We start from the raw sequence: 23,744 nt of genomic DNA on the forward strand, positions 1-23,744 counted from the left end.
ATTTGAGGTGATCCATAATAACTCAGTGTGATTTGTTGCCTGTAACAGAGACTTAAGTTGTTTTTTATATAAAGTATATATTTTAAATCACTGTAAAACATTGTATTAAATGTCTACTGGAAAACTGAAAATTCATTTTTATAGAATACATTTAGACACCATCTTTGTTGGGCCAATTATGAATTATTGGTTACAATAGTTTCCAGATTATGATCCTCACATCCATCATAATTCTAAGAAAACGGTAGGCTTGTCCCTTTCTCATTGGTATAAACCTCAACCTTAGAAATATAATTCTAGAAAATAAAACAAGAAAAAGTACATGAACCATTATTTAATAAAGGTATGGATGATCTTTGTACAGTCCTTGTGACATTCTTATTCATTCTTTTGTGTAACCTGTGTCCTTTCCTTTACTGTAAAGCAAATAAAGAATCCCCAACACAGATAATATGAGTAAGTTAGTATTCAAAGCATGTACATGGGGACATTTGTGTGAATGCTATTTTCTGTAGATATTTGTATTCCCAGAGAAACAATTCTGTTGCATATTTTCGTAACACTATTCATTCCTCTGTTATTCCTGCTAGGAATGTGTGACTGATTTGACAACTGGGTGTAACCAATAGGGGGTGTTTCCCTTCACAAGTTGATATTGTCCAATTAATGCTGCTAGTAGGAGACTTGGTTTGACAACTGGGTGTTACTAATAGGGGGTGTGTCCCTCCACAGCCTGATATTGTCCAATCAATGCTGCTAGTATGAGACTCCGTAGGGACATGCCTCTTGAACCCAGCTGTCAATGTATATATTTTTAAAAGGAATAATTAGTTCTAACACAGAATATGGCACCAATTCATCAACAGTTTTCGCCAAAATTCTGGCTTGAAATCTGTTTGAAATGTGGCAAAATCTTTGCACAATTTTTTTTTTCTACATTTTTTAATTTTCTGTTGTCAGCTTCTCCAACTTTTATAAAAAAAAGTGGATGTGATAGAGGACGTCTGACAATTGCATTATAATTTACACCACAAAAGTACTATAAATTACAACAGAAATGTACTCCAGTCCCTGGAGTACACGGCAGATGTAGGACGTGCCGAATTCATTAAGAGGTGCATGCCTCTTAACCCCTTTGCAACCATATAATGTAAATATGTGTCATATGGGCACAAGGGGTGATTTGTACTGCTGCCATGTGCCTGCAACAGCACTAACTGGAGCTAGCTCCGACCACTGCTCTTTAACCATTTAGATGCTGCAACATTTTAATGTATTTGACTGTCGAAGTGCTCTTACAGAAGTCCCCATTAGCATTCCCCATGTGATCTGATCGTTGGGTGCAATACTATGGCTGATGAGGGCCTGTTGAAGGCCTCCATTGCTATGTCAGTCCACCAATAAAGTCCAGCCAGCGCAGTTCGTGGTAGAATGTCATTTTGACTATATGCTGCAATAATTTGAAAGAAAAATTGCCCGGTCTTGAAGGGGTTAATGAATTTGGGGCACCTTACACCACCAAACCCTTCATGAAGTTTGGCATGCTACACGCCAGACTTGATAAATGGGGGCCTTCGTGTGCAAGAGGATTAAAATTAAAGCTTTTCATTCTGTGTGAAGGCTGAATGCATAGACATCAATTGAACTAAACATATCTTCAATACTCTTTTATGTAGTGCTGCTGTACAGGAGATGTTCCCAAAGAAGTTCTTCTAAGACACTTCTACCAGGAGCTGGAGATCTGTTTTTGTGGTTTAAATTCTTACCTTGGCAGAATGAGACAGACTTTCCCTCGCTTCTACTTCTTGTCAGATTTAGCTCTATTATCCGTGCTTAGTCGGCCATATGATACCAAATATCTTCACCATCATTTAAGGTACTGTATGTGTTCTTAGGAAGTGTGTATTTGTTTTTTCTTTCTTTTTTTTTTTAAGAAAGGAAATGTATATAATGTAGGCAAAAAAAAAAAAAATTAGTATGCTTGCTTGTATAGCGCTATCATATTCTACAGCGCTTTGCAGACATCATCACTGTCCCAATTGTGGCTCACAATCTACATTCCCCATCAGTATGTCTTTGGAGTGTGGGAGGAAATCGGAGAACCCGGAGGAAACCCACACAAACAAGGGAAGAACATGCAAACTCCTCGCAGTTGTTGTCCTTGGTGGGATTTGAGTCACCATGCTGTGTATGTGTATTAACAGTGAAAATACAGAAACCATATTACTATGTGACATGTATATAGGAAAGTTGAAAATAGGTAGACAATACCATTCACATGGATTTAAAATATTTTCAGGTAATTACTAGATTACACGGAGTAGTTTTTTGTCTAATAACATCATCATTAGGATCACAGTGATTTAATTGCTGTCCCTGTAATCTTCTTTATATTATAGATGTCCTTCTAGGACTTTTAAAGGTCCCCATCTATCTTGAGTTTTATACATACCATGCACTTCAAGCAATAAGTGAAATCGTTACAAGTCAATGTAACATACCTGGCGGCGTCCTTGCATGGTGGTCCATCTCCCACTGTGCAAGAGAGCGCACTTGATCTCCTGTCCAGAATGTCTCTCTGGCTTCCCTCCATGCTGTCTGTTTGTGTCTGTCTCTGCTGCTTAAGGGCGGCGCCCGATCACTTCCTGCTTTTTGTACCTGCTGTGGGTCACACCCCTTGTGCGTCCTCAGCCTATTGCTGTCTGACACTTGGTATATAGCTCAGCAGCTCCCTTCTATCCCTGCCTGAGCATATGTGTTTCTTTCAGTGTGTGCTTGCACTCTGAAGTTGCCAGGTCCCGTTCCTGTTTCCCTGTCCGCCTTTCCTGGAGGCTGTATTTCCAGGCCTGTCTGAACTGTGTCCTGTATTTCTCCTGCCTTGTGGTGTCAGCTCCCGTGTCTGAACTGTGTCCTGTATGTCTCCTGCTTTACGGTATTAGTTCCCGTTTCTGAACTAAGTCCTGTTTGTCTCCTGCTTTACGGTATTAGTTCCCGTGTCTGAACTAAGTCCTGTATGTCTCCTGCTTTTCGGTATTAGTTCCCGTGTCTGAACTAAGTCCTGTATGTCTCCTGCTTTGCGGTATTAGTTCCCGTGTCTGAACTGAGTCCTTTCCGGTATCTTGTCTGTCCTGTCTGAACACGCTCCTTGCCTGTTCGTCCCGCCTCTCTGGGGGCAGTATTCCCAGACCCGCTCCTGTATCCCGCTGCAGTGTCGGTCTCCTCCGTACACTCAGTTCCAGTCTGAACTCTCTCCTATCCTTTACCTGTTTTGTCTATGTCCATTCCCTTCCTTTTCCTGCAGAGTCTGAACTCGTACCTAACTCCTGCCAGTTGTCTCTGTACTTCCGTTTGTGAGTTTGTGGTCCACTCGCTACTTCACTGCAAGTACTCTGTGGGTGTCTGGCTCTGTCTTTCCCTTCCTGTCTGTTCCGTGTGAACAGAGTCCTGTCCTGCCCTGCTTCTGCCCGCTGCTCCGGCAGTCCTGTCCTGCCCTGCTTCTGCCCGCTGCTCCGGCAGTCCTGTCCTGCCCTGCCTGTACCCCTCTGCCTGTAATGTTCCTGAGTCCCAGTGTGTACTGGGCCCTATCCTGCCTGTATTGTTCCTGAGTCCCAGTGTGTACTGGGCCCTATCCTGCCTGTATTGTTCCTGAGTCCCGGTGTGTACTGGGTTCTATCCCGCCTGTGTTCCTACCTGCTAGTGCCTCCTGTCTGCACTCTAGCTGTGCTTGCCTTTACCCCCCTGCCTGCTTACCCGCCTGCCTGCATACCAGTCGTGCCTGCCTATACCCACCAGTCTGTGTGCCAGCCTACCAGCCTGTTCCTGTATTCCCCTGTGTGGGTCAACAGCCGTGTCCGGGGTCTGTCCTGGAGTAGCACCTGGTCCCTCTGCTCGGTTCCTCCTTGGTGCACTGGCGTCGTATGCCGTCGTGCGACCCTGGTCGGATCGGGTGAATACTTAGTCACGCCCCTCCAGGCATTCACTCTCCGGCACGGTCCAGTGGAATCACTACAATCACACGCACACGCCGCTTAGCCCGGGCGTGTGCATAACAGCATGCTCAGGCCATGGTTCCCGTTGAGCCCCACGGCCTTCGCCCTCTGAGAAGTTTTCCAGCGAATATATGCATTAAAATAAATAAATAAATTTTTTTTCCCTTAGCTGAGTTCCAGGCGAATTACGCACCGTCCAGATGGATCTATCAGCTCTCGTTCCTGCGGATCCGCCACGTTACTATGGGGATCCAAGACAGTGTCGTGCATTTGTGGAGCAATGCATGCTACACTTTAAGGCCTACCCTCTTTATTTTCCTTCCGATTGGGCTAAAGTGGCCTTTATGATGTCTTACCTGGCGGGGGATGCCTTGGAATGGATCAACCCCCTATATGAGACACAGGATCCGATCCTCCGGGACCTAATGGCCTTCCTGGTGGCCTTTCTAATGGTCTTCGATGATCCTAACCCGGAGGCTCCTGCTGAAGCTTCACTTCCCAATATCCCGGAGCAGCCCCAATGGGTAATGTGTGTGGGTAGCGTAATAGTTCTCCAGCCCAATGAGACTACTGCCCACCCAGAATCCTCACAGGGTGCCTACGCTTTCCGGAATACTTCTCCCAACCTCAAGAGGCAGTCCAGACGTGCTAGACTTAGAGGCAAGCAGTCACGCCTGGGTCTGTCCTCCCTGAGACCTCCTGAACCCTTCGGGGTGCTACCTGGTAACGAAAGGACAGAGACTCTCCTATACTCTGTACCTGATACCTCGCTCGCTTCGTCCAGTGAGTCCAACCTAGTGTACTCCGAAGCAGAGGTTACTCCCGAGTCTCTACACCCCTCCGACCAGGCGGAGGACCTCCAGTTGTGTTCAGAACCCTTCGGGGTGCCACCTGGTGGTGAATGGACAGAGACTTTCCTATACTCGGTACCCGATACCTCGCCTGCTTCCTCCAGTGAGTCCGACCTAGTGTTCTCCGAAGCAGAAGTTACTCCCGAGTCTCTACACCCCTCCGACCAGGCGGAGGACCTCCAGTTGTGTTTAGAACCCTTCGGGGTGCCACCTGGTGGTGAATGGACAGAGACTTTCCTATTTCCTGTACCTGATACCTCGCCTGCTTCCTCCAGTGAGTCCGACCTAGTGTTCTCCGAAGCAGAAGTTACTCCCGAGTCTCTACACCCCTCCGACCAGGCGGAGGACCTCCAGTTGTGTTTAGAACCCTTCGGGGTGCCACCTGGTGGTGAATGGACAGAGACTTTCCTATTTCCTGTACCTGATACCTCGCCTGCTTCCTCCAGTGAGTCCGACCTAGTGTTCTCCGAAGCAGAAGTTACTCCCGAGTCTCTACACCCCTCCGACCAGGCGGAGGACCTCCAGTTGTGTTTAGAACCCTTCGGGGTGCCACCTGGTGGTGAATGGACAGAGACTTTCCTATTTCCTGTACCTGATAACCCATCTATTTCTTCCTGTGAGCTTGACAAGATGTACCTCGAAGCAGAGATTACCCTCAAGTCTCTGTTCCCCTCCAACCCAGTGAACGACTGGTCCTCGAATTCCCTGCGGAAGATTCTGGCAGGCCTGAAGAAGAGGGGGCGTAAGGGGGGAGGTACTGTAACATACCTGGCGGCGTCCTTGCATGGTGGTCCATCTCCCACTGTGCAAGAGAGCGCACTTGATCTCCTGTCCAGAATGTCTCTCTGGCTTCCCTCCATGCTGTCTGTTTGTGTCTGTCTCTGCTGCTTAAGGGCGGCGCCCGATCACTTCCTGCTTTTTGTACCTGCTGTGGGTCACACCCCTTGTGCGTCCTCAGCCTATTGCTGTCTGACACTTGGTATATAGCTCAGCAGCTCCCTTCTATCCCTGCCTGAGCATATGTGTTTCTTTCAGTGTGTGCTTGCACTCTGAAGTTGCCAGGTCCCGTTCCTGTTTCCCTGTCCGCCTTTCCTGGAGGCTGTATTTCCAGGCCTGTCTGAACTGTGTCCTGTATTTCTCCTGCCTTGTGGTGTCAGCTCCCGTGTCTGAACTGTGTCCTGTATGTCTCCTGCTTTACGGTATTAGTTCCCGTTTCTGAACTAAGTCCTGTTTGTCTCCTGCTTTACGGTATTAGTTCCCGTGTCTGAACTAAGTCCTGTATGTCTCCTGCTTTTCGGTATTAGTTCCCGTGTCTGAACTAAGTCCTGTATGTCTCCTGCTTTGCGGTATTAGTTCCCGTGTCTGAACTGAGTCCTTTCCGGTATCTTGTCTGTCCTGTCTGAACACGCTCCTTGCCTGTTCGTCCCGCCTCTCTGGGGGCAGTATTCCCAGACCCGCTCCTGTATCCCGCTGCAGTGTCGGTCTCCTCCGTACACTCAGTTCCAGTCTGAACTCTCTCCTATCCTTTACCTGTTTTGTCTATGTCCATTCCCTTCCTTTTCCTGCAGAGTCTGAACTCGTACCTAACTCCTGCCAGTTGTCTCTGTACTTCCGTTTGTGAGTTTGTGGTCCACTCGCTACTTCACTGCAAGTACTCTGTGGGTGTCTGGCTCTGTCTTTCCCTTCCTGTCTGTTCCGTGTGAACAGAGTCCTGTCCTGCCCTGCTTCTGCCCGCTGCTCCGGCAGTCCTGTCCTGCCCTGCTTCTGCCCGCTGCTCCGGCAGTCCTGTCCTGCCCTGCCTGTACCCCTCTGCCTGTAATGTTCCTGAGTCCCAGTGTGTACTGGGCCCTATCCTGCCTGTATTGTTCCTGAGTCCCAGTGTGTACTGGGCCCTATCCTGCCTGTATTGTTCCTGAGTCCCGGTGTGTACTGGGTTCTATCCCGCCTGTGTTCCTACCTGCTAGTGCCTCCTGTCTGCACTCTAGCTGTGCTTGCCTTTACCCCCCTGCCTGCTTACCCGCCTGCCTGCATACCAGTCGTGCCTGCCTATACCCACCAGTCTGTGTGCCAGCCTACCAGCCTGTTCCTGTATTCCCCTGTGTGGGTCAACAGCCGTGTCCGGGGTCTGTCCTGGAGTAGCACCTGGTCCCTCTGCTCGGTTCCTCCTTGGTGCACTGGCGTCGTATGCCGTCGTGCGACCCTGGTCGGATCGGGTGAATACTTAGTCACGCCCCTCCAGGCATTCACTCTCCGGCACGGTCCAGTGGAATCACTACAATCACACGCACACGCCGCTTAGCCCGGGCGTGTGCATAACATCAATAACTGTATTTGATCTTCATGATTGTTTTATAATTGAAATTTATTGCCTTTTAGGAACTTGTTTAGTGGGGTTTCCTCTATTGAAGTAGAGAAAGTTGAAGAGGAGGAAAGTGAGATGTCTGATGAAGAGGAAGTTGAAGCAACAGGTTCGCTTCTTGACTTTTTAAGTGTTCGGTCTGGAAATGAAGGCTGGCTTTCAATGGGGCAAAGGAGCACAACACACGTCACAGACACTGAAAGTGTATTTCAAAGATCATTAAAATCTGTAAGTTAATTTTAGTTTAATTTTTTACTTTAACTTTTATTAAAATATTGTAGGGTTTTGAGCTCTCTGGTAGCAGCTTGGATACGCACAAGCACAGAGCTTTTATATCAAAACAGAATAAAGTTTATTGTCGTTCATAAACTTTACAGCTCCAAAATAAAACAGTCTTTCTTCAACACAAATTAATAACCAAACAGGTCTTTCTTTAATAAATAACAAAACAGTTCTGTCTCTGAATTAGGCAAAGTAAATCAAACGGTCTCACCAACTTGGTATTACAGGAACCTCTCAGGCTGCAGTACAGACTATCCACCAGCTCTGTCTTTCTCCAGCCTCAGCACACTACTACCTGAGCTATACCAGGTGCATTTTATTAGGCCATTAAGACCCGGACTAGTGTATGGGAGCGACCTTTCCCACCCTGGCTCTTTTAACCGTTCCTAAATCCCAGACCCAAAATCCAGTCAAAATAAAAAACATCTCAGTAGCACATACCTGCCATCCAGGACCTTACTTCCTGCCTTTTTTTACATAATCTATGCACTCTTGGCAGGAACTATTTATTCTGTTTAAGTGGTTTTCCCACAGATTTCTGGTTGAATTTGCACCAAAAAACTGTTTTCCATGACCTGCATCATATTTATGTTGTGTTTTAGACACTTTTTTCAACGGGGAAAGGGTGTCCTCACTTTAAAGGGGCATGACTTGTCAGAAATGAGGCAGTAACTTGTAACATAGTAACCAAAAAAATGCACCAGCATTGTGGCGCTCATTTTTGGCGCACGGTAAGTCAACTAATTAAGTAATGTAAACTTCAACTAGACAGACTGAAAATATTTCAGGAGACACTATGATAAATCTGGTACAATATAAGACTGTCTAGTCTAAGTTTGCACTGTCTAAGAATTAAACAGTGTTGATAAGTCTGCCCCATTATGCTATAAATTAGATTACTAGGTTTGCCTGACCACTATTTTCAGAGAAGAAGTGGCTTTTGAGGCACGGATAAAGAAAATGCTTTGTCTATGTTGTCTCCACTACCATTTGTCAACTGCATAATAATACTTCAAATCTCCTGGTGAGTCAAGGTCTATGGGCATGCACATGGTCAGCAGTAAATCATACTACTTGCAATGAGAGCCTTGTATGGCTCTGTAGAATACAACCATAATATGTCAGCATGCCTGAGCCATCGAAGTCTTCATCATTAAAACAACATGAATGATGCTTGATGCTATTTGTATAATTAAATTATTATTATTATTTTGCAAGAACAATGAAGTCAACGCACTTGTACATTAACAGCCACCTTTATCTAATACATTGCAGGCTGGGATATCGGGATACCAGGAAAGGAATCGAGACATTGAATACAAGGAACCTTGCTTGAAAATCAATGCTGTGGCTGTCAGAGGATATGCAGAGGAATGTTTGCAGTTGGATGAACAGGTCACTATTGCCTATCACCTATTCTCACTCATGTGTTGAAACTTGTCTTTCTGCATTACTACTCAGTGAGCTGTTTTGCGTGTGACTGTTTGAAAGTACTTTATCTCCAATTGTTCAGCTTTTTAGATAGTGTACATTTACATATGTTCCTTTCTGTTTTTATTCTACAGGTTGCTATTACTTCTAACTTAGGTACCTGGCTGAGTAAATTGCACAGCAGCCTACGTAATTCATTGAATAACAAAATCTGTGGTATCGTTGAAGACATTAATCAAGGAATGGCTATAGATGAGTGGACACAGAAGGTATCACAAAGAAATGATTCATGCTGTGTAGGATCTGGGTCTAAGAAATGCATGTAATTAGTAAACTCTTGCATTTCCTTATTATAATAATGGTCAATAAAAATGTAAAAAGGGACATTAATTTCCCATTAATTATTGGCAAGTGTACCATTACAGTATTTAGGTGCCCATACACCTTAGATAACTGTTGGCTAAAGACTTATTCATGTGTTCTCTATGGGGACAGCGGAGTAAGTTGCCACCAGACTCATCATTGGCTTATTTACCTGAAGAACAAAATAATTAAGTAATTAAATTGAATCCACTTTTTCACCCAACGTCATCTGTTGGGGAACAGTTGAGAGATCCCAATACATAGATAATTGGCAGATTCTGAAAAAAATCAGGTTTATTTTGTTAAATTTATGTTCAAAATTTTCGACAATGTCTTCTTTTTTTCATATTTGTTCCATTCCTGTAATAAAATGAAAAAAAATAAATCTTGACATTTTCACACTGGCTTCCCGGGCTTTTTTAGATTCTAAGTTGCCGTTGTTTCAAGAAACAACACATGTACATTAGCCACAATGGTTAGACCCTGACCCTATCTTTTGTAGTGTGGACATGTGCAAAGGTCATTGTGAAAGGACGGGGAGCAGGGTCAACTGTGATGTCACTTATTGTGATTGGTGGATCCTGTGTTATCAGCTGTGGGTAAAGATGCTACCTGTCAATCTAATCCTGTCTCTACTGATAAGGAAATTCCTGTAAACTCTTCCTGAAATGATAGGCAGTATGAGTCTAAAAAAAACGTCCCAATGGCCCATGTGAAAAGTGCAAGATTATAATTTTCGGCTCTTTTTAATATAGTAATTAAAAAACATTGCCACATTAAAAAAAAATATATGTAACCCAATAACTATTTTGGAAAAAAAAATATTTTCTAATAATGGTTTTCCTTTGAAAGAATCTGTTTGGAATCAGTGCCGTGACAAGTGAGTAGCTAGCAATTTTTTTTTTTAAATTGCACATGCTAGGATTTTAAAGCAATTTTAAAATTGTAATTAAAATAGCTTTGAAATTTCTTAAAAATCACTCATTAACCTTTGGATTTGTCTTTTTAAAAAGGTATTAGGCTGGAGATCCAGAAAGAGGTTGACAGAAAGCTAGCGCGCGTCAGAGTTGTGGGTGCCATGCAGCTGCTTCATAAAACTTGCAGGAGCCTTCTGTTGTGTCACTTGAATTTCATTGCAAATTGCATGCCTTTTGTTAATTGCCATGCGGATGCGCAGAAATTATGTGGCCATTTGCAATGAGTTTCTAGCGATACAGAGGTCTAAAGGATAACATTCCTCCTGTGCCAAGCCTGGCGTGTCAGAGTAAGGAGACTTAAAAGCCACGCATGATCTTCTGGGAAATTAAATATGCAAATTGTCTCTTCAGAGAGAAGAACTAGAACTCTAGCGCCACCTATCGCTGCTTCCAGTAGGTCGCGCTAGGCTGAATATTTAGTGATACAGAGGAAAGTCACTGTGACTTCTATATAGTGGCTGCATGACAGCCGCGCCTCATTTGTATGCTAGCCTCTTGCCAACCAGCCTAAATTATTATTTTTTATCTTCTGATTACTCCGATTACTTTTATCTGATGTTAGGATTATTTTCTACTAGTTGTGTGTAGTATAATGGATTATGAGCTGAATTTCATCTGTGTTTCTTTATCACAATTGAAGCTGTTAAATATTCATTAGGGGCTCAGGCCCTTTCACACCCTTAGGGTACATCATCTAAAGCTGTATCCATAGCATGATACTGAACGTGAGCAGCACAGGACATAATTGATGAATTTGTCAATAAACATAGCTACACGTGCTGTCATTTTTTACAAATTATGTTAAAAAAGTCCCTTTTTTTCTTTTTTAAAGTACCCAACCCAAGCTGCAATCCTTGGCCTGCTTTACCTATGGACTAGAGACTTTGAATGCTCTATTTCTGAAATAAAACAGGATCGCAAGGCTCAGTCCCGTATTCTCAAGAAATATACAGCGATTGCAGTCAGACTGTCTACTTTTTCCACTAAGGGATACTGGAAAAATATGGAAGATGTAATCTCCCAGTCACAGAGGCTAAAACTGGAAAATATAATCATGGTATGATTTTTGTCTGATCCTATGAAACAAATGTCCACATATCTCATCACAAATTCATAAAACTTTCTTATCTGAATATAAGCTTTCAAATGTTCTGACAATTACTTAGTATCAAAGCTGGGGGTGCATTTAAACTAGCCATTTATTGGGAAAGAAGTGCTCATTTCTGATTCGGCAAGTGTACATAGGCAACATTTTCATTCTTTGGATTAAATAATTTTTAAGCTTGCATAAAAATAATCATTTTCAGTGACATATCATCCCCTGTAAACGGGACATGTGCTGCAGAGAACAATGATATACTATGTGCACAAAATGAATGAATTTCCACTTATACTATGTGCAATGGGAAGTGCGGTTGACCGGCCTAAACAGCCTATTAAACAAACATCAGTTGTCTTCTATGTAGCAATCAATATATTCTGCCACCGATGTACGTAGGGGTGTCTGAGGGATGTGAGCACAGATCTCCGTGCAAGCAATGGTAGATAGGTTACTCGCTATCCTCGCCTCTATCACCTGATCCAGGAAAGATGATGCAGTGGTCGTACTTTTAGGTATTTATTCACAGTACCTTGACAAATGTTGAGATTGAGATGTCAAAGGAGATCAAGGGATGAAGATGAGGAAGAAGATGGAGGTTGGAGGATAGAGGTAACAGGAGAATCCTCTCTCCATCTCTGGTGCATGCTTCTGCCAAGATGGTACAGACCAGAAAGAAAAGATGTGTGGAAAGAGACAGGAGGAGTTACAGGGAGAGAGAGAGAGAGAGAGAGGCATGATGGGAGATTACATCAGCAATAAATGAGAACATATAATAATAATAATGGCCAGTAGACGACAACAAAGGACAACAAACTCTGTAACAAGCATAATAATACAATTAGGACATTATATGGATGTCCTAGTGATATTTGTAAGCCCTGATGAAGATGGCGGGCCATAGTTGTTTAATGGCCACTATTGGCCAGTGTAAATGCACCCCATGGGTAGGTGCACACGACCATTTTCGCTCCATCCGAGAAAAACGGTCCAATTATTCTGATCAGACTCTGACCAGAAATTGATCAGAGTGGCATCAGTTTTTCTAGGAGGGGGAGAAAAAAAAAGTTTTGCCCCATCTCTATTATATCAGTCCGTGAAAATCGGTCATGTCATCCGAGTACGGGTTGATGTTTTTCACAGATCTATAAACTTGCATTCCCGATTTTGATCCAACACGGCCCCATAGAATATCATGAGTGCGAATGCAATCCGTGAACACCATGAATAGCCCTTGTCTGATATAATCAGTCGTGTGCACGAGCCCGAAGGCTATGTGCCCACGATGCAGAAATGCTGCATATATTTTCCGCTTCTCCCTGGCAGGAAAAACACATGCGGTTTTACATGCGTTTTGCCCACCAGGTAGAAGCATTTGTCAAGCGTTTTTGCATGCATTTCTGCATACGGGTTATCAAGCGCTTTTCCAAGCGATTTTAGCATCACTTGGAAAAGTGCTTGACAACTTGTTCACACTATATAAATCCATGCAACCGGCAAGGATTTATAGTAGTGTGACCAAGTTAGTTAAAAAAAAAAGAATAAGAATGGTAAAAAATAAAAAAAAAAGATTATACTTACCTTCCGATGTCCTCCCGGTGTTTTCTCTGCTGCGTCCGGTGTCTTGTGCAGCTCGCGGTAGTGTGAAGGACCTGCGGTGACGTCATTGAGTCATGTGACAGGTCACATGACTCAACAACGCCATGGCAGGTCCTTCACAACAACGCGACCCATACAGCAGACCAGACGGAGGGGAGAAAACACCGGGAGGACATCGGAAGGTAAGTATAATCTTTATTTTTTATTTTAAATTATTTTTTTTACAGTTTCTATGGTACCCAGGTCTGGATGAGAGTCTCCTCTCCTCCAGACCTGGGTACCATCTGCACATTGAACCGTGTGATATCCGCTTGTGCAGATGCAGTGATGCGGATGTCACGCGGTCCAATGCAAGTCAATGGCGGCGATTACGCTGTGCGTCTACAAAATTAATGGACATGCTGCGTATTTTTCCGCAATGATAATCTGCAGCGGAAATTTCCGCAGCATGTGCACAGCACCCTGACGAAGGCATCCCCAGCCGAAACGCGCGTAGAGCAGAGGGTGGTGTGAGAGCACGAGGCATCGGCTTTCTGCTGACATTGTAAGTAAGAGACTCATATGTGAGATTTGCTGCTGGATTATGGAGTATGCCATTTCCTTCTATGACAGCTTTATTAACATTCAATTTTGATCCTGGAATATATTTATCTACTATTCCTTTTCCTTTTTCCCCTTCTGGGTAAAACGCTGTGCACTTGCGCTTTAATGTTTGTAGCTATCCTGGTAGGTACAATAACTAGCACCTATACCTAAGAATGACACCCTTCTAGCGCCAATACTGGCATTTTTTGCATAGACCTTGAGTAATACTTATCTCTGCTTGTGGCAACTGAGGTTGGAACAATTTATTTTGTTACAAGTTCTATCCAAATTAGATCAAGTCATCGCTGAGGCTCTCTTGACAAACCATAATAAGACTATATCACTAAGGTTCTAATTTTGGTGTGTATTTGACATGCTTATTACTAATATTTCTATATATTTACTATTGGACCTCAATTGCCTCATTTCTACCATTGATTACTAATCACTGGATATAAAGGTACTTTATTCATTTAGGTGTCATCTATGAGGTTGTTTTTTGTCTATGCCAGCATATTGTCCCTGCTCTCACATCCTTTTTCCCTCTTCTTGTGTTTTTAATATTTTTATTTTGATCCATTTGTGTTTCCTTTTTGATAATAAAGTATATTTTTTCTACCATTGGACGTTTTTCGAAGTTTTTTCTTTTCTTTTGTTCTTTGCATTATGTACTTCGGTAGTCCTTTTCAGATTAAGTCCTACTATGGGGTTTACACCATTCTCTAATTGTCACCCTCATATCTCCACTCTTTTGATCATTTCTTGTTTTTTATTATGCAAATTGTCTCTTCAGAGAGGAAGAGGACTAGAACTCTAGTGTCACCTACAGGAAGTAGCAATCCTAAAAGTCAATAGTGACCCTTTAACAAGCCTTATCACATGACTTAGGATATAAGCCAGAACCAGAAACTCAATTTGCAGGCAATGTGTTTCGGGGTACTGCCCCTCGTCCGTTCAAAATGCGAGTTCTGGTTTGGCTGGATGAGAGGCGTCAGACCGGTATCTAAGGGGTAACATTTCTCCTTGCGGAGAGTGACATGTTAAGCATGCCACCGTGACGCCTCTCACCTAGATGGCACGAGAGTTCTGGTCCTCTTCCTCTCTGAAGAGACAATTTGCTTATTTCCCAGAGGAGCATTGCGGCTTTAAAAGTCTCCTCACCGTGACATACTTAACATGTCGATCTCCGCAAGGAGAAATGTTACTCCTTAGATACTGTTTTTTATTATGTATACCCCTTTTCACATGTAAAGCGCCATGGAATAAATGGCGCTATAATAATGAATATTAATAATAATAATAGTGCCAAGTACTGCTCATATAAGAGGCTGGTGGCCCACTTTTGCACAGGGGCCCACCGGAGGATTCTCCTGTTCTCCTTTGGGCCAAACCAAGCCTGCTGTGGCTATATGTAGTCATATAAGTTTTCTGAGTGTGTCATGATTTGTTGATTATAGAACAGAAAAAGCTGAGAAGATCGAAATATAGTTTTTAGAAAAAGATTAAATATAGCTTCCTTTTTTTTTTTTCATTTTAATTCATGCTGATTCTGGTGATCTTCCTTGCTCTATGAAGGTGGTCATTCACTAGAAGCTGACACACTGGACTACTAAACTCAGAGGAAACAAAATGAATGAATTACCACTTTTGCTGAAACTTTCCCAACATAATTTTCTCAGCTTCTCCCCCCGTAACCAGTTATGCACAGATCAGGCAGCGTATGACAGAATGTCTTCAAAACAAGCCAAATTCAAACAAGTCTATAGGTAGCTAATTGCCTAACACTAGCAAAAAGATTGTTTCCAACTTTACAGCCAGTTTTCTGATACAGGTGCCTGGCCATCAGTTGTTCTCCCTGGTCATGGATCCAGCTCTTTGCAGTGACTCTCAATTCTGGAAAACCTAGTGAACTTCCAATTCAGACATTGGCGTTTAACGTGCTCTTTGTTTTGGAGATTTAACGTTTAATCATAAATCTGGTGAATGGCAAATAATGTTAATTGAATGATGCTTTCTGTCAAAAGCAAATCCATTTTCATAAATTAGAAATATGGAATGCCCCTTTAACAGCATGATACATTAGTCCAGTAGAACACTGAAAGGAATAAAATCATTCAATAAGTACAAATTGGAACAACTTTAGCAAATGGTTACTACATACAAACAGCCTAGTGTATTGTCTGGTCTCAGGCATAGTAACTAGAAAAGAATATAACAGGCAATAAGATATCCAATATCTCTCAGCACTGTCGAGCACGCAGATTATTTCAATGAGAGGAGAATAAACTACAGATATCTCCTGAGAAGAAAAAATGATCAGGTACAACAGTATTTGCTTGGGGGCTGTCAGGCTGCCCTTGTTTTATTGGTTCTGCCAAATTGCCTGTGTATGGCCAGAGGAAAACACCAATAGTAAGAGTGTAAGGAAACTCTTAAATCTCAGATTTTTATGGGTTTTCCCATAAACTTTATTTTCGTTAAAGGCGTTGTCCAGTCTTAAACTACAATTTTACAGTCACTGTATGTGACTGCAGACTTGTGAGTCTTCACATCACACGCACTGTGTGTTGTGAGGGTTCACCGGTGTCGGGGATGGTGGTCATGCGGCCACAAGAATGCGGTATACATACTCCCTGCCATCTTCCGTACAGTAACAGATTTCAGACTGCCCACAGGTCTTTACTGAGGAGCACTGGGCCTGGGAATTATGAGAACATAGGAGCATGTCAGGGAATGAACAGACAGTAAGGAAAAACTATGGGGACACTGAGTGGGCACAAAAATAATTATTTTTTCTGCAAAAAGTAGGCACTAGTTTGTAGAATTTGTCCTAGATGTGGTTTCAGTACTAACTTAATGTTGTGTTACTGATAAAATCTGTTTAAGGCCTTATTCAGACTTTGGTGTTTCACATACATAATCTATCCATTTTTTTCATTGATACATGTATCCAGGGTCAGACTGGGGTGTCTGGGGCCCACAGGGGGAATTGACCCTAGGGGCTCACCTTACACCTATATGTAAATACCCATTAGCCGCTATCCCCGTTAGAGTGGAGCGTTAACTGTAAAACACAGGCAGCTCCTGCACATCTACTGTGCACATACTATAACTGAGATGTACAATATACGGTAATTTGCATTAAAGGGGTTCTTTGGTTAAAACAAGTTATCACCGATCCATGGGCTCCACAGGATAGGTGATAGCTTATTGATTGTTTGGGTCCGACCATTGGAAAATGCTCTGATCGGAAGAATGTGGAAGTTTTATCCCCATTTTAAAATGTAGCTGCAGGTGGGACATCTGACCGCAGCTCCATTCATTCTCTTGGGGGGCTTCCAAAAAAAAGAGCAGTGCTCACAGCCACTGAGGGAATGAATGGATCGGTGGTCGAGTTGCACATGAGCTCCAGTCTAATGGTGATAAAAGCTCCACATTCTGCCGATTGGCTCCCATCAGACCCCCACCAATCAGTAAGTTATCACTGATCCTGTGGAGAGGTGATTACTTGTTTTCACCGGAGAACCCCTGTAAATGCATCTCTGCCGCTGTGTTCCAAGTATTTAATCTCTAAGGCCACGGCCCAACTATCAGTATTTGGACAGTATTCGGTCAGTATTTTTTCTCAGGAGTGGGAGTCAAAACCAGGTGAGGAACAATCAGAGAAAATGTATAATAGAAACAAGTGCACCAATTCTGCATTTATCACCCACTCCTGGTTTTAGCTCCCACTCCGGAGAAAAAGTACTGACCGAATACTGATAGTGGGGCTGTGGCCTAATGGAAAAAATCTACTCCTAGTTAATATCAGCGAGAACAAATAACCAACTTACACAACACAATCCACTATACCAACACCAATAATACCACATACAAGGAACAAATACCACCACACCATGACCAGACTGTATATTACCACCACATAGTGACCGAATAATACCACATACAAGGAACAAATACCACCACATCTTGACCAGATTACATATTACCACCAAATAGTGACCAAATACTACAATACTGATCATGAATGCAAACCACAATGCTAGCAACACTGTTATTGCCACCAGTGATGTTATACACGGGAGCCCTGTATATAGTGTCAGTGCACAGGTAATACAGTGATCACCAGTGACATTATACACAGGAGATCTGTATATAGTGTCAGTGTACAGGTAAGACAGGGATTACTAGTGTCATTATACACAAGAGCTCTGTATATATTATGACAGTGTCACTGATTTTATATGTGAGCGGAGGTATGTGTCACTCAGGATGCTCTCCTGTGTGAACTAAGACCTACTTTATTTTTCTGGCAGCGTGTTATATGCTGGTAGGCTTACTCTGTTAAAGGGTGTGCGGTTTTATGGGAATGGCAAAGAGGGCGGGACGCCATTCCCCCTACCTCCCCTCAGGGTGTGGCTGAGCAATGTGTAAAAGCTCAGTCCTTTTTTTTTTCTCTGGAGTGTGGTCTGGAGAGGGAAGTCTCCAGACAGTATTGTGGAAGCTGCAGAGCTTGTTACCTGTGCAGTTTATGCTATCAAGAGCGGACGGAACCCGCTCACCTATGGACTAAGCTATACTTTGTTTTGTTTTCCCGTTTAACCCAGAGGGGACTTGTTTAGTTTTCCTGCGGAACCCTGCATGAGTTTATGCCAGATAATAAACCAGCAGAAAGGTAACCTGAGAACGTGTGTCCTGAGTCTGCCTCCGGGAGAGCCGAGCGAGTCGTCTTGCCACAGTTGGTGGGAGAGTGCGTGCAGGATTCCAGGAACACGTGTACCTGCCACAAAGACCGGTGGATGTCCTGGGTGAAGGCTGCCAGCCAGCCAGAGAAGTCCAGCAGCATGGAGGAGCTCATTAAGCACCTGGTCCAGAGCCAACAGAGCATGCAGCAGCAACACCTACAGAGCCAGCAGAGTATGCAGCAGGCCCAGCAGAGCATGCAGCAGCAGCACCAGGAGACGACCAAACTGTTACTTCAGCAAATCCAGTTGCAGCAAAAGTCGCAGCAGCAGCACCAGCAGGAGGCGCAACAGCAGATACAGCTTTTTGCGGACGCCATCCAGAGCAGGGCGGCCGCCCCACCCCCAGGGCCGACTGATGATTCTCACATCAGGAAGGCGGTAAGGCGGGCCATGCAGAAGATGACCCCTGGGGATGATGTAGAAGCATTTCTGACTGTTTTTGAGAGGGTGGCTGATCGGGAGAGACTTCCACCAGCACAGTGGGCAGAGGTTCTGGCGCCATATTTATCGGGTGAACCCCAGAAGGCGTATTTTGACTTGGCGCTGCAAGATGCTAAGGAGTATCCCAAACTAAAGACAGAGATCTTAGCACGTCTGGGAGTAAATATGGCGGTGAGAGCCCAACGAGTTCATCACTGGGCATATGCTAGCGACAAACCCCCTCGCTCGCAGATGTTTGACCTCCTGCATCTTGTTTAGAAGTGGCTACAACTGGAGTCCTCCACTCCGGCCCAGATGGTTGAGTGGGTGGTGATTGACAGATTCATGCATTCCCTTCCCAAGCCAGTACAGACCTGGGTTGCCCAGAGTGATCCCCAGAACGCAGATGACTTTATCGGCCTGGTTGAGAGGTACCAGGTAGTTGAGAGATCTCTTGGGAAACCGGATGCAGTCACTTCTCCCTACTGGGATACCCAAAAGGGGGTGGGTTCAGCACGGAAGTGGTCTAGAGCCACCACTGGGGGACGTCCCACTCCCACTGAAGGTGCCGTTAGAATGGTTGGTAAAAAATATAGTTTGTTGGCGGTGTCACCACCCTGGACATGTAGCCGCCAGGTGTCAAATATTCCCTGAGCCCATAGACTGCAGCCTAGGCAGACGGGTCTCCTATTATGCCTATCCAGCCTGTAGCGTGGACTGTCGACCTGGCGAGGGGCCGCAAGCGTGTGCAGTGTCTATTAATGGAGTAAAAGTGCTTGGGCTGTTGGACTCCGGGAGTCTGGTGACCTTGATCAGAGCAACCCTTCCCCACCAGTTGATCCCTTCCAAAACCCTGGGCATTCGGTGCATCCATGGTGACGCCAAGGACTATCCCGTGGCCACAGTGACAGTGGGGACAGACTGTGGTGCCCAGTCCCATGAAGTCGGGGTAGTGAAGGACCTGATACACCCCATCATATTGGGCTGTGATTTTTCCTTATTCTGGGACTTGTGGGGGAAGGGAACTGGACTAAGTAGCATGGGGAAAAGCCAGGTCCTTGAAGAAGAACCCCCGACGAAGTCTCAGATGGAGGAGTTCCCACTGTGCGTCCTTGTCGGTGACACAGGTGAGACGGCGACCGAGGAGGCCGACCTCCCTGCGTTAGATATGTCCAGAGAGAACTTTGGGACTGCTCGAGTTCGAGACCTGACCTTAAAAGGGGCATTCGACCAGGTTACTGTATGTAATGGGGTTGCCCAAGAGCCGGGGGCCGACACCAGATTCCCCCACTTTGCAGTGCAGGGGGAGTTGCTATATCGGGTGGCCAAACTGAGGGGCGGTGAGATAGTGGAACAGCTGTTAATGCCGGGGCCATACAGACGGCGGGTGCTAGATATAGCCCATTCACATGTTCTGGGGGGACACCTAGGGGTCGAGAAAACTCAGGAGAGGATACTGAGAAGGTTTTATTGGCCAGGTCGTTATCGAGAAGTTCAAAACTATTGTAGGTCCTGCCCCACCTGCCAAATAACCGCTCCCTCCTCCCACTTCCGTAGCCCCTTAGTCCCACTACCTGTGATAGAGGTTCCCTTTGAGAGGATTGCCATGGACCTCGTGGGCCCCTTAGTTAAATCAGCTCAGGGCCACCAATATATCCTGGTCGTCATGGACTATGCGACCCGATACCCTGAAGCGGTTCCCCTAAGGAACTCGTCCAGTAAAAGTATAGCCCGAGAGCTGGTCCATATTTTTGCTCAGACAGGTCTGCGAAAAGAGATTCTGACAGACCAAGGAACCCTATTCATGAGCAAGGTGATGAAGGAGCTTTGCAGAGTCCTTCAGATAACTCAGCTTCGGACCTCGGTTTATCATCCACAGACGGATGGCCCAGACGCTTCAACAAGACCTTAAAGGCGATGCTCAAGAAGGTCATGGAAAAGGATGGGCGAGACTGGGACTACCTGCTCCCATTTCTGCTTTTCTCGGTCAGAGAAGTTCCTCAAGCCTCCACTGGCTTCTCTCCATTTGAGCTCCTATATGGACGGCATCCAAGAGGTCTCCTAGACATCGCCAAGGAAACTTGGGAGGCTGAAGTCACGCCACACTGGAGTATCATCGAACATGTCGCCCAGTTACAGGAGAGAATGTCAAAGGTGATGCCCATTGTGAAGGAACATCTTCTCCAGGCACAAGAAGCCCAGACGAGGGTCTATAACCGGTCGGCGAGACTAAGACAGTTCCAGCCCGGGGACCGTGTTTTGGTGCTGATCCCTACCATCGAGAGCAAGTTCGTCGCCAAATGGCAAGGTCCATACGAGGTGGTGGAGAAAGTCAGCGAGGTTAGTTATAAAGTCCACCAGCCTGGCCGAAGAAAGCCGCATCAAATATATCATGTAAATTTGCTCAAGCCGTGGCGGGATCGTGAACCTGTGGAAACTCCTTGCCTGGGAGCCGCACCAGAAGGCAAGGTGGAGGAGGTCACTATTGCAGAGACTCTATCACCGGCCCAGAAGCAACAGTGTAGAGAATTACTACAGCGGAATCGGGAGCTGTTCTCAGAGTTGCCGGGGCATACTCAAGTGGTAGAGCATGACGTGCTGACAGAGCCGCACGTACGAGTGAATCTGAAGCCGTATCGGATTCCGGAAGCACGCCGGGAGGTGATCTCGGCTGAGGTGAAGAGGATGTTAGACCTCGGGGTAATAGAGGAGTCAAAGAGTGGGTGGTCGAGCCCAATCATCCTCCTGCTGAAACCCAATGGAGAGTGGAGGTTTTGTAATGACTACCGCCGGCTGAATGAGGTATCCAAGTGTGACGCGTACCCGATGCCCCGCGACGACGAACTCATCGAGAGGCTTGGACCGGCGAGGTACATCACCACTCTGGACCTGACGATGGGCTACTGGCAGATCCCCATGTCCCAGATGGCTAAGGAAAAGACGGCTTTCTCAACACCTGATGGGTGTTTTCAATACACGCGGATGCCGTTCGGACTACAGGGGGCCCCGGCCACGTTCCAGAGGGCTATGGATCGGATCCTAGCCCCACATAAGAAATATGCCGCAGCCTACCTCAACGACATTGTGGTCTTTAGCCCAGACTGGGCTAGTCACCTACCTAAACTACAGGCCGTTCTGGAGGCACTAAGGAAGGCAGGATTTACCATAAATCCGAGAAAGTGTGCCATCGGAAAAGAAGAGGCCAAGTACCTGGGCTATGTTGTTGGGAGAGGCGAAATAAAGCCGCAAATCAAGAAAGTGGAGGCAATTCAAACCTGGCCGCAACCGCTCTCGAAGAAGCAGGTGAAAGCATTCCTGGGAATGGTGGGATACTACCGGCAGTTTATCCCGAATTTCGCCATGATTGCCGCGCCACTAACGGATCTTCTAAAAGGCACCAAATCAACCATGGTGAAATGGACGGAAGAAACGGAGACCGCGTTTCAACAGTTGAAGCTAACACTGTGCAAGCAGCCGGTCCTGGTCACGCCAGACTTCAAGAAAGAATTTGTGGTCCAGACAGACGCTTCAGAGGTTGGTCTAGGAGCCATACTCTCCCAAGAGATAAATGGGTAAGAACATCCCATTCTCTCTCTAAGCCGAAAGCTGTCCTCCTGCGAGAAGAACTACGCCATAGTAGAGAAAGAGTGTTTAGCCATAAAATGGGCCGTGGATACACTGAAATATTACCTACTAGGCCGGAAGTTTAAATTAATATCAGACCATGCCCCGTTGAGATGGTGGAGGGAGAAGAGGGGTAAAAATGCCAGGGTAACTAGATGGTTCCTAGAGCTTCAATATTTTAACTTTCACGTGGAGCATAGGCCCGGGAGGTTACATGGGAATGCAGATGCCCTCTCTAGGATTCCCTGCCTGGTGTCAGAAGGTGCCCAAACCCCCGGCTTTGGGCAGAGGGGGGGGAATATGTGACAGTGTCACTGGTTTTATATGTGAGGGGAGGTATGTGTCACTCAGGATGCTCTCCTGTGTGAACTAAGACCTACTTTATTTTTCTGCCAGCGTGTTATATGATGGTAGACTTACTCTGTTAAAGGGTGTGCGGTTTTATGGGAATGGCAAAGAGGGCGGGGCGCCATTCCCCCTACTTCCCCTCAGGGTTTGGCTGAGCAATGTGTAAAAGCTCAGTCCTCTTTTTCTCTCTGGAGTGTGGTCTGGAGAGGGAAGTCTCCAGACAGTATTGTGCAAGCTGCAGAGCTTGTTACCTGTGCAGTTTATGTTATCGAGAGCGGACGGAACCCACTCACCTATGGACTGAGCTATACTTTGTTTTGTTTTCCCGTTTAACCCAGAAGGGACTTGTTTATTTTTCCTGCGGAACCCTGCATGAGTTTATCTCAGATAATAAACCAGCAGAAAGGTAACCTGAGAACGTGTGTCCTGAGTCTGCCTCCGGGAGAGCCGAGCGAGTCGTCTTGCCACAATATATACAGGTAATACAGTGGTCACCAGTGACAAACACAGGAGCTCTGTATATACTATATAGTGTATAGTGTAAGTGTACATGTAATACACTGACTCACCATTGACGTCTCTAGTTTAAGCCCTTCATCTTCTCTCTTCTTTGTCATCTGGCACAGACCACCATCACTTCTTCCAGCCAGGACTCATCTCTGCAGAAAATAACACACAGTTATCAATAACTGATCTCTTCTAGAGCACATTCCACACTTTTTCCCCAACTTCTACACTGCGCCAGATGAAGAAGAAAAGTGGCATAATGCCGCCTTGCACAGTAACAGCGCCGCTCTCCCCCATGGAAAACCGTTGACTAAAAAGTAAATGATATTGCAAAAGTAATAATGTTCCCTGCTTGCCACCATAAACTAATAATGCATGTTCCTCAATATGGCCCCCAAACAGTAATTAAGTTCCTTATCTAGCCTGGACCCCCATGTCCCATGTCCTGCCTGGCCCCCCCATGTGTCCATCTTGGCCTCCCCCATGTGTCCAGCCTGGCCCCCCTATGTGTCCAGCCTGGCCCCCCATATATCAATCCAGGCACCCATGTATCCAGCCTGCTCCC

At 45.3% G+C, this 23,744-nt stretch overlaps 1 protein-coding gene across 1 annotated transcript in view; it reads left to right on the forward strand.

The window, feature by feature from the left end:
* The window catches only part of LOC141259500 (dynein axonemal heavy chain 5-like), a 482,742-nt gene that overhangs the window by 210,026 nt on the left and 248,972 nt on the right, over positions 1 to 23,744 (forward strand). The window contains exons 40-42 of the mRNA XM_073675609.1: positions 8,757 to 8,876; positions 9,047 to 9,181; positions 11,085 to 11,309. Coding sequence (XP_073531710.1) covers positions 8,757 to 8,876; positions 9,047 to 9,181; positions 11,085 to 11,309 — 480 coding nt within the window. The remainder of the gene's footprint in view (positions 1 to 8,756; positions 8,877 to 9,046; positions 9,182 to 11,084; positions 11,310 to 23,744) is intronic.

The sequence above is a fragment of the Phyllobates terribilis genome, unplaced genomic scaffold, assembly GCF_046119375.1.
Source record: "Phyllobates terribilis strain yellow unplaced genomic scaffold, ASM4611937v1 Scaffold_3__8_contigs__length_932513732, whole genome shotgun sequence".
Classification (NCBI taxonomy): domain Eukaryota; kingdom Metazoa; phylum Chordata; class Amphibia; order Anura; family Dendrobatidae; genus Phyllobates; species Phyllobates terribilis.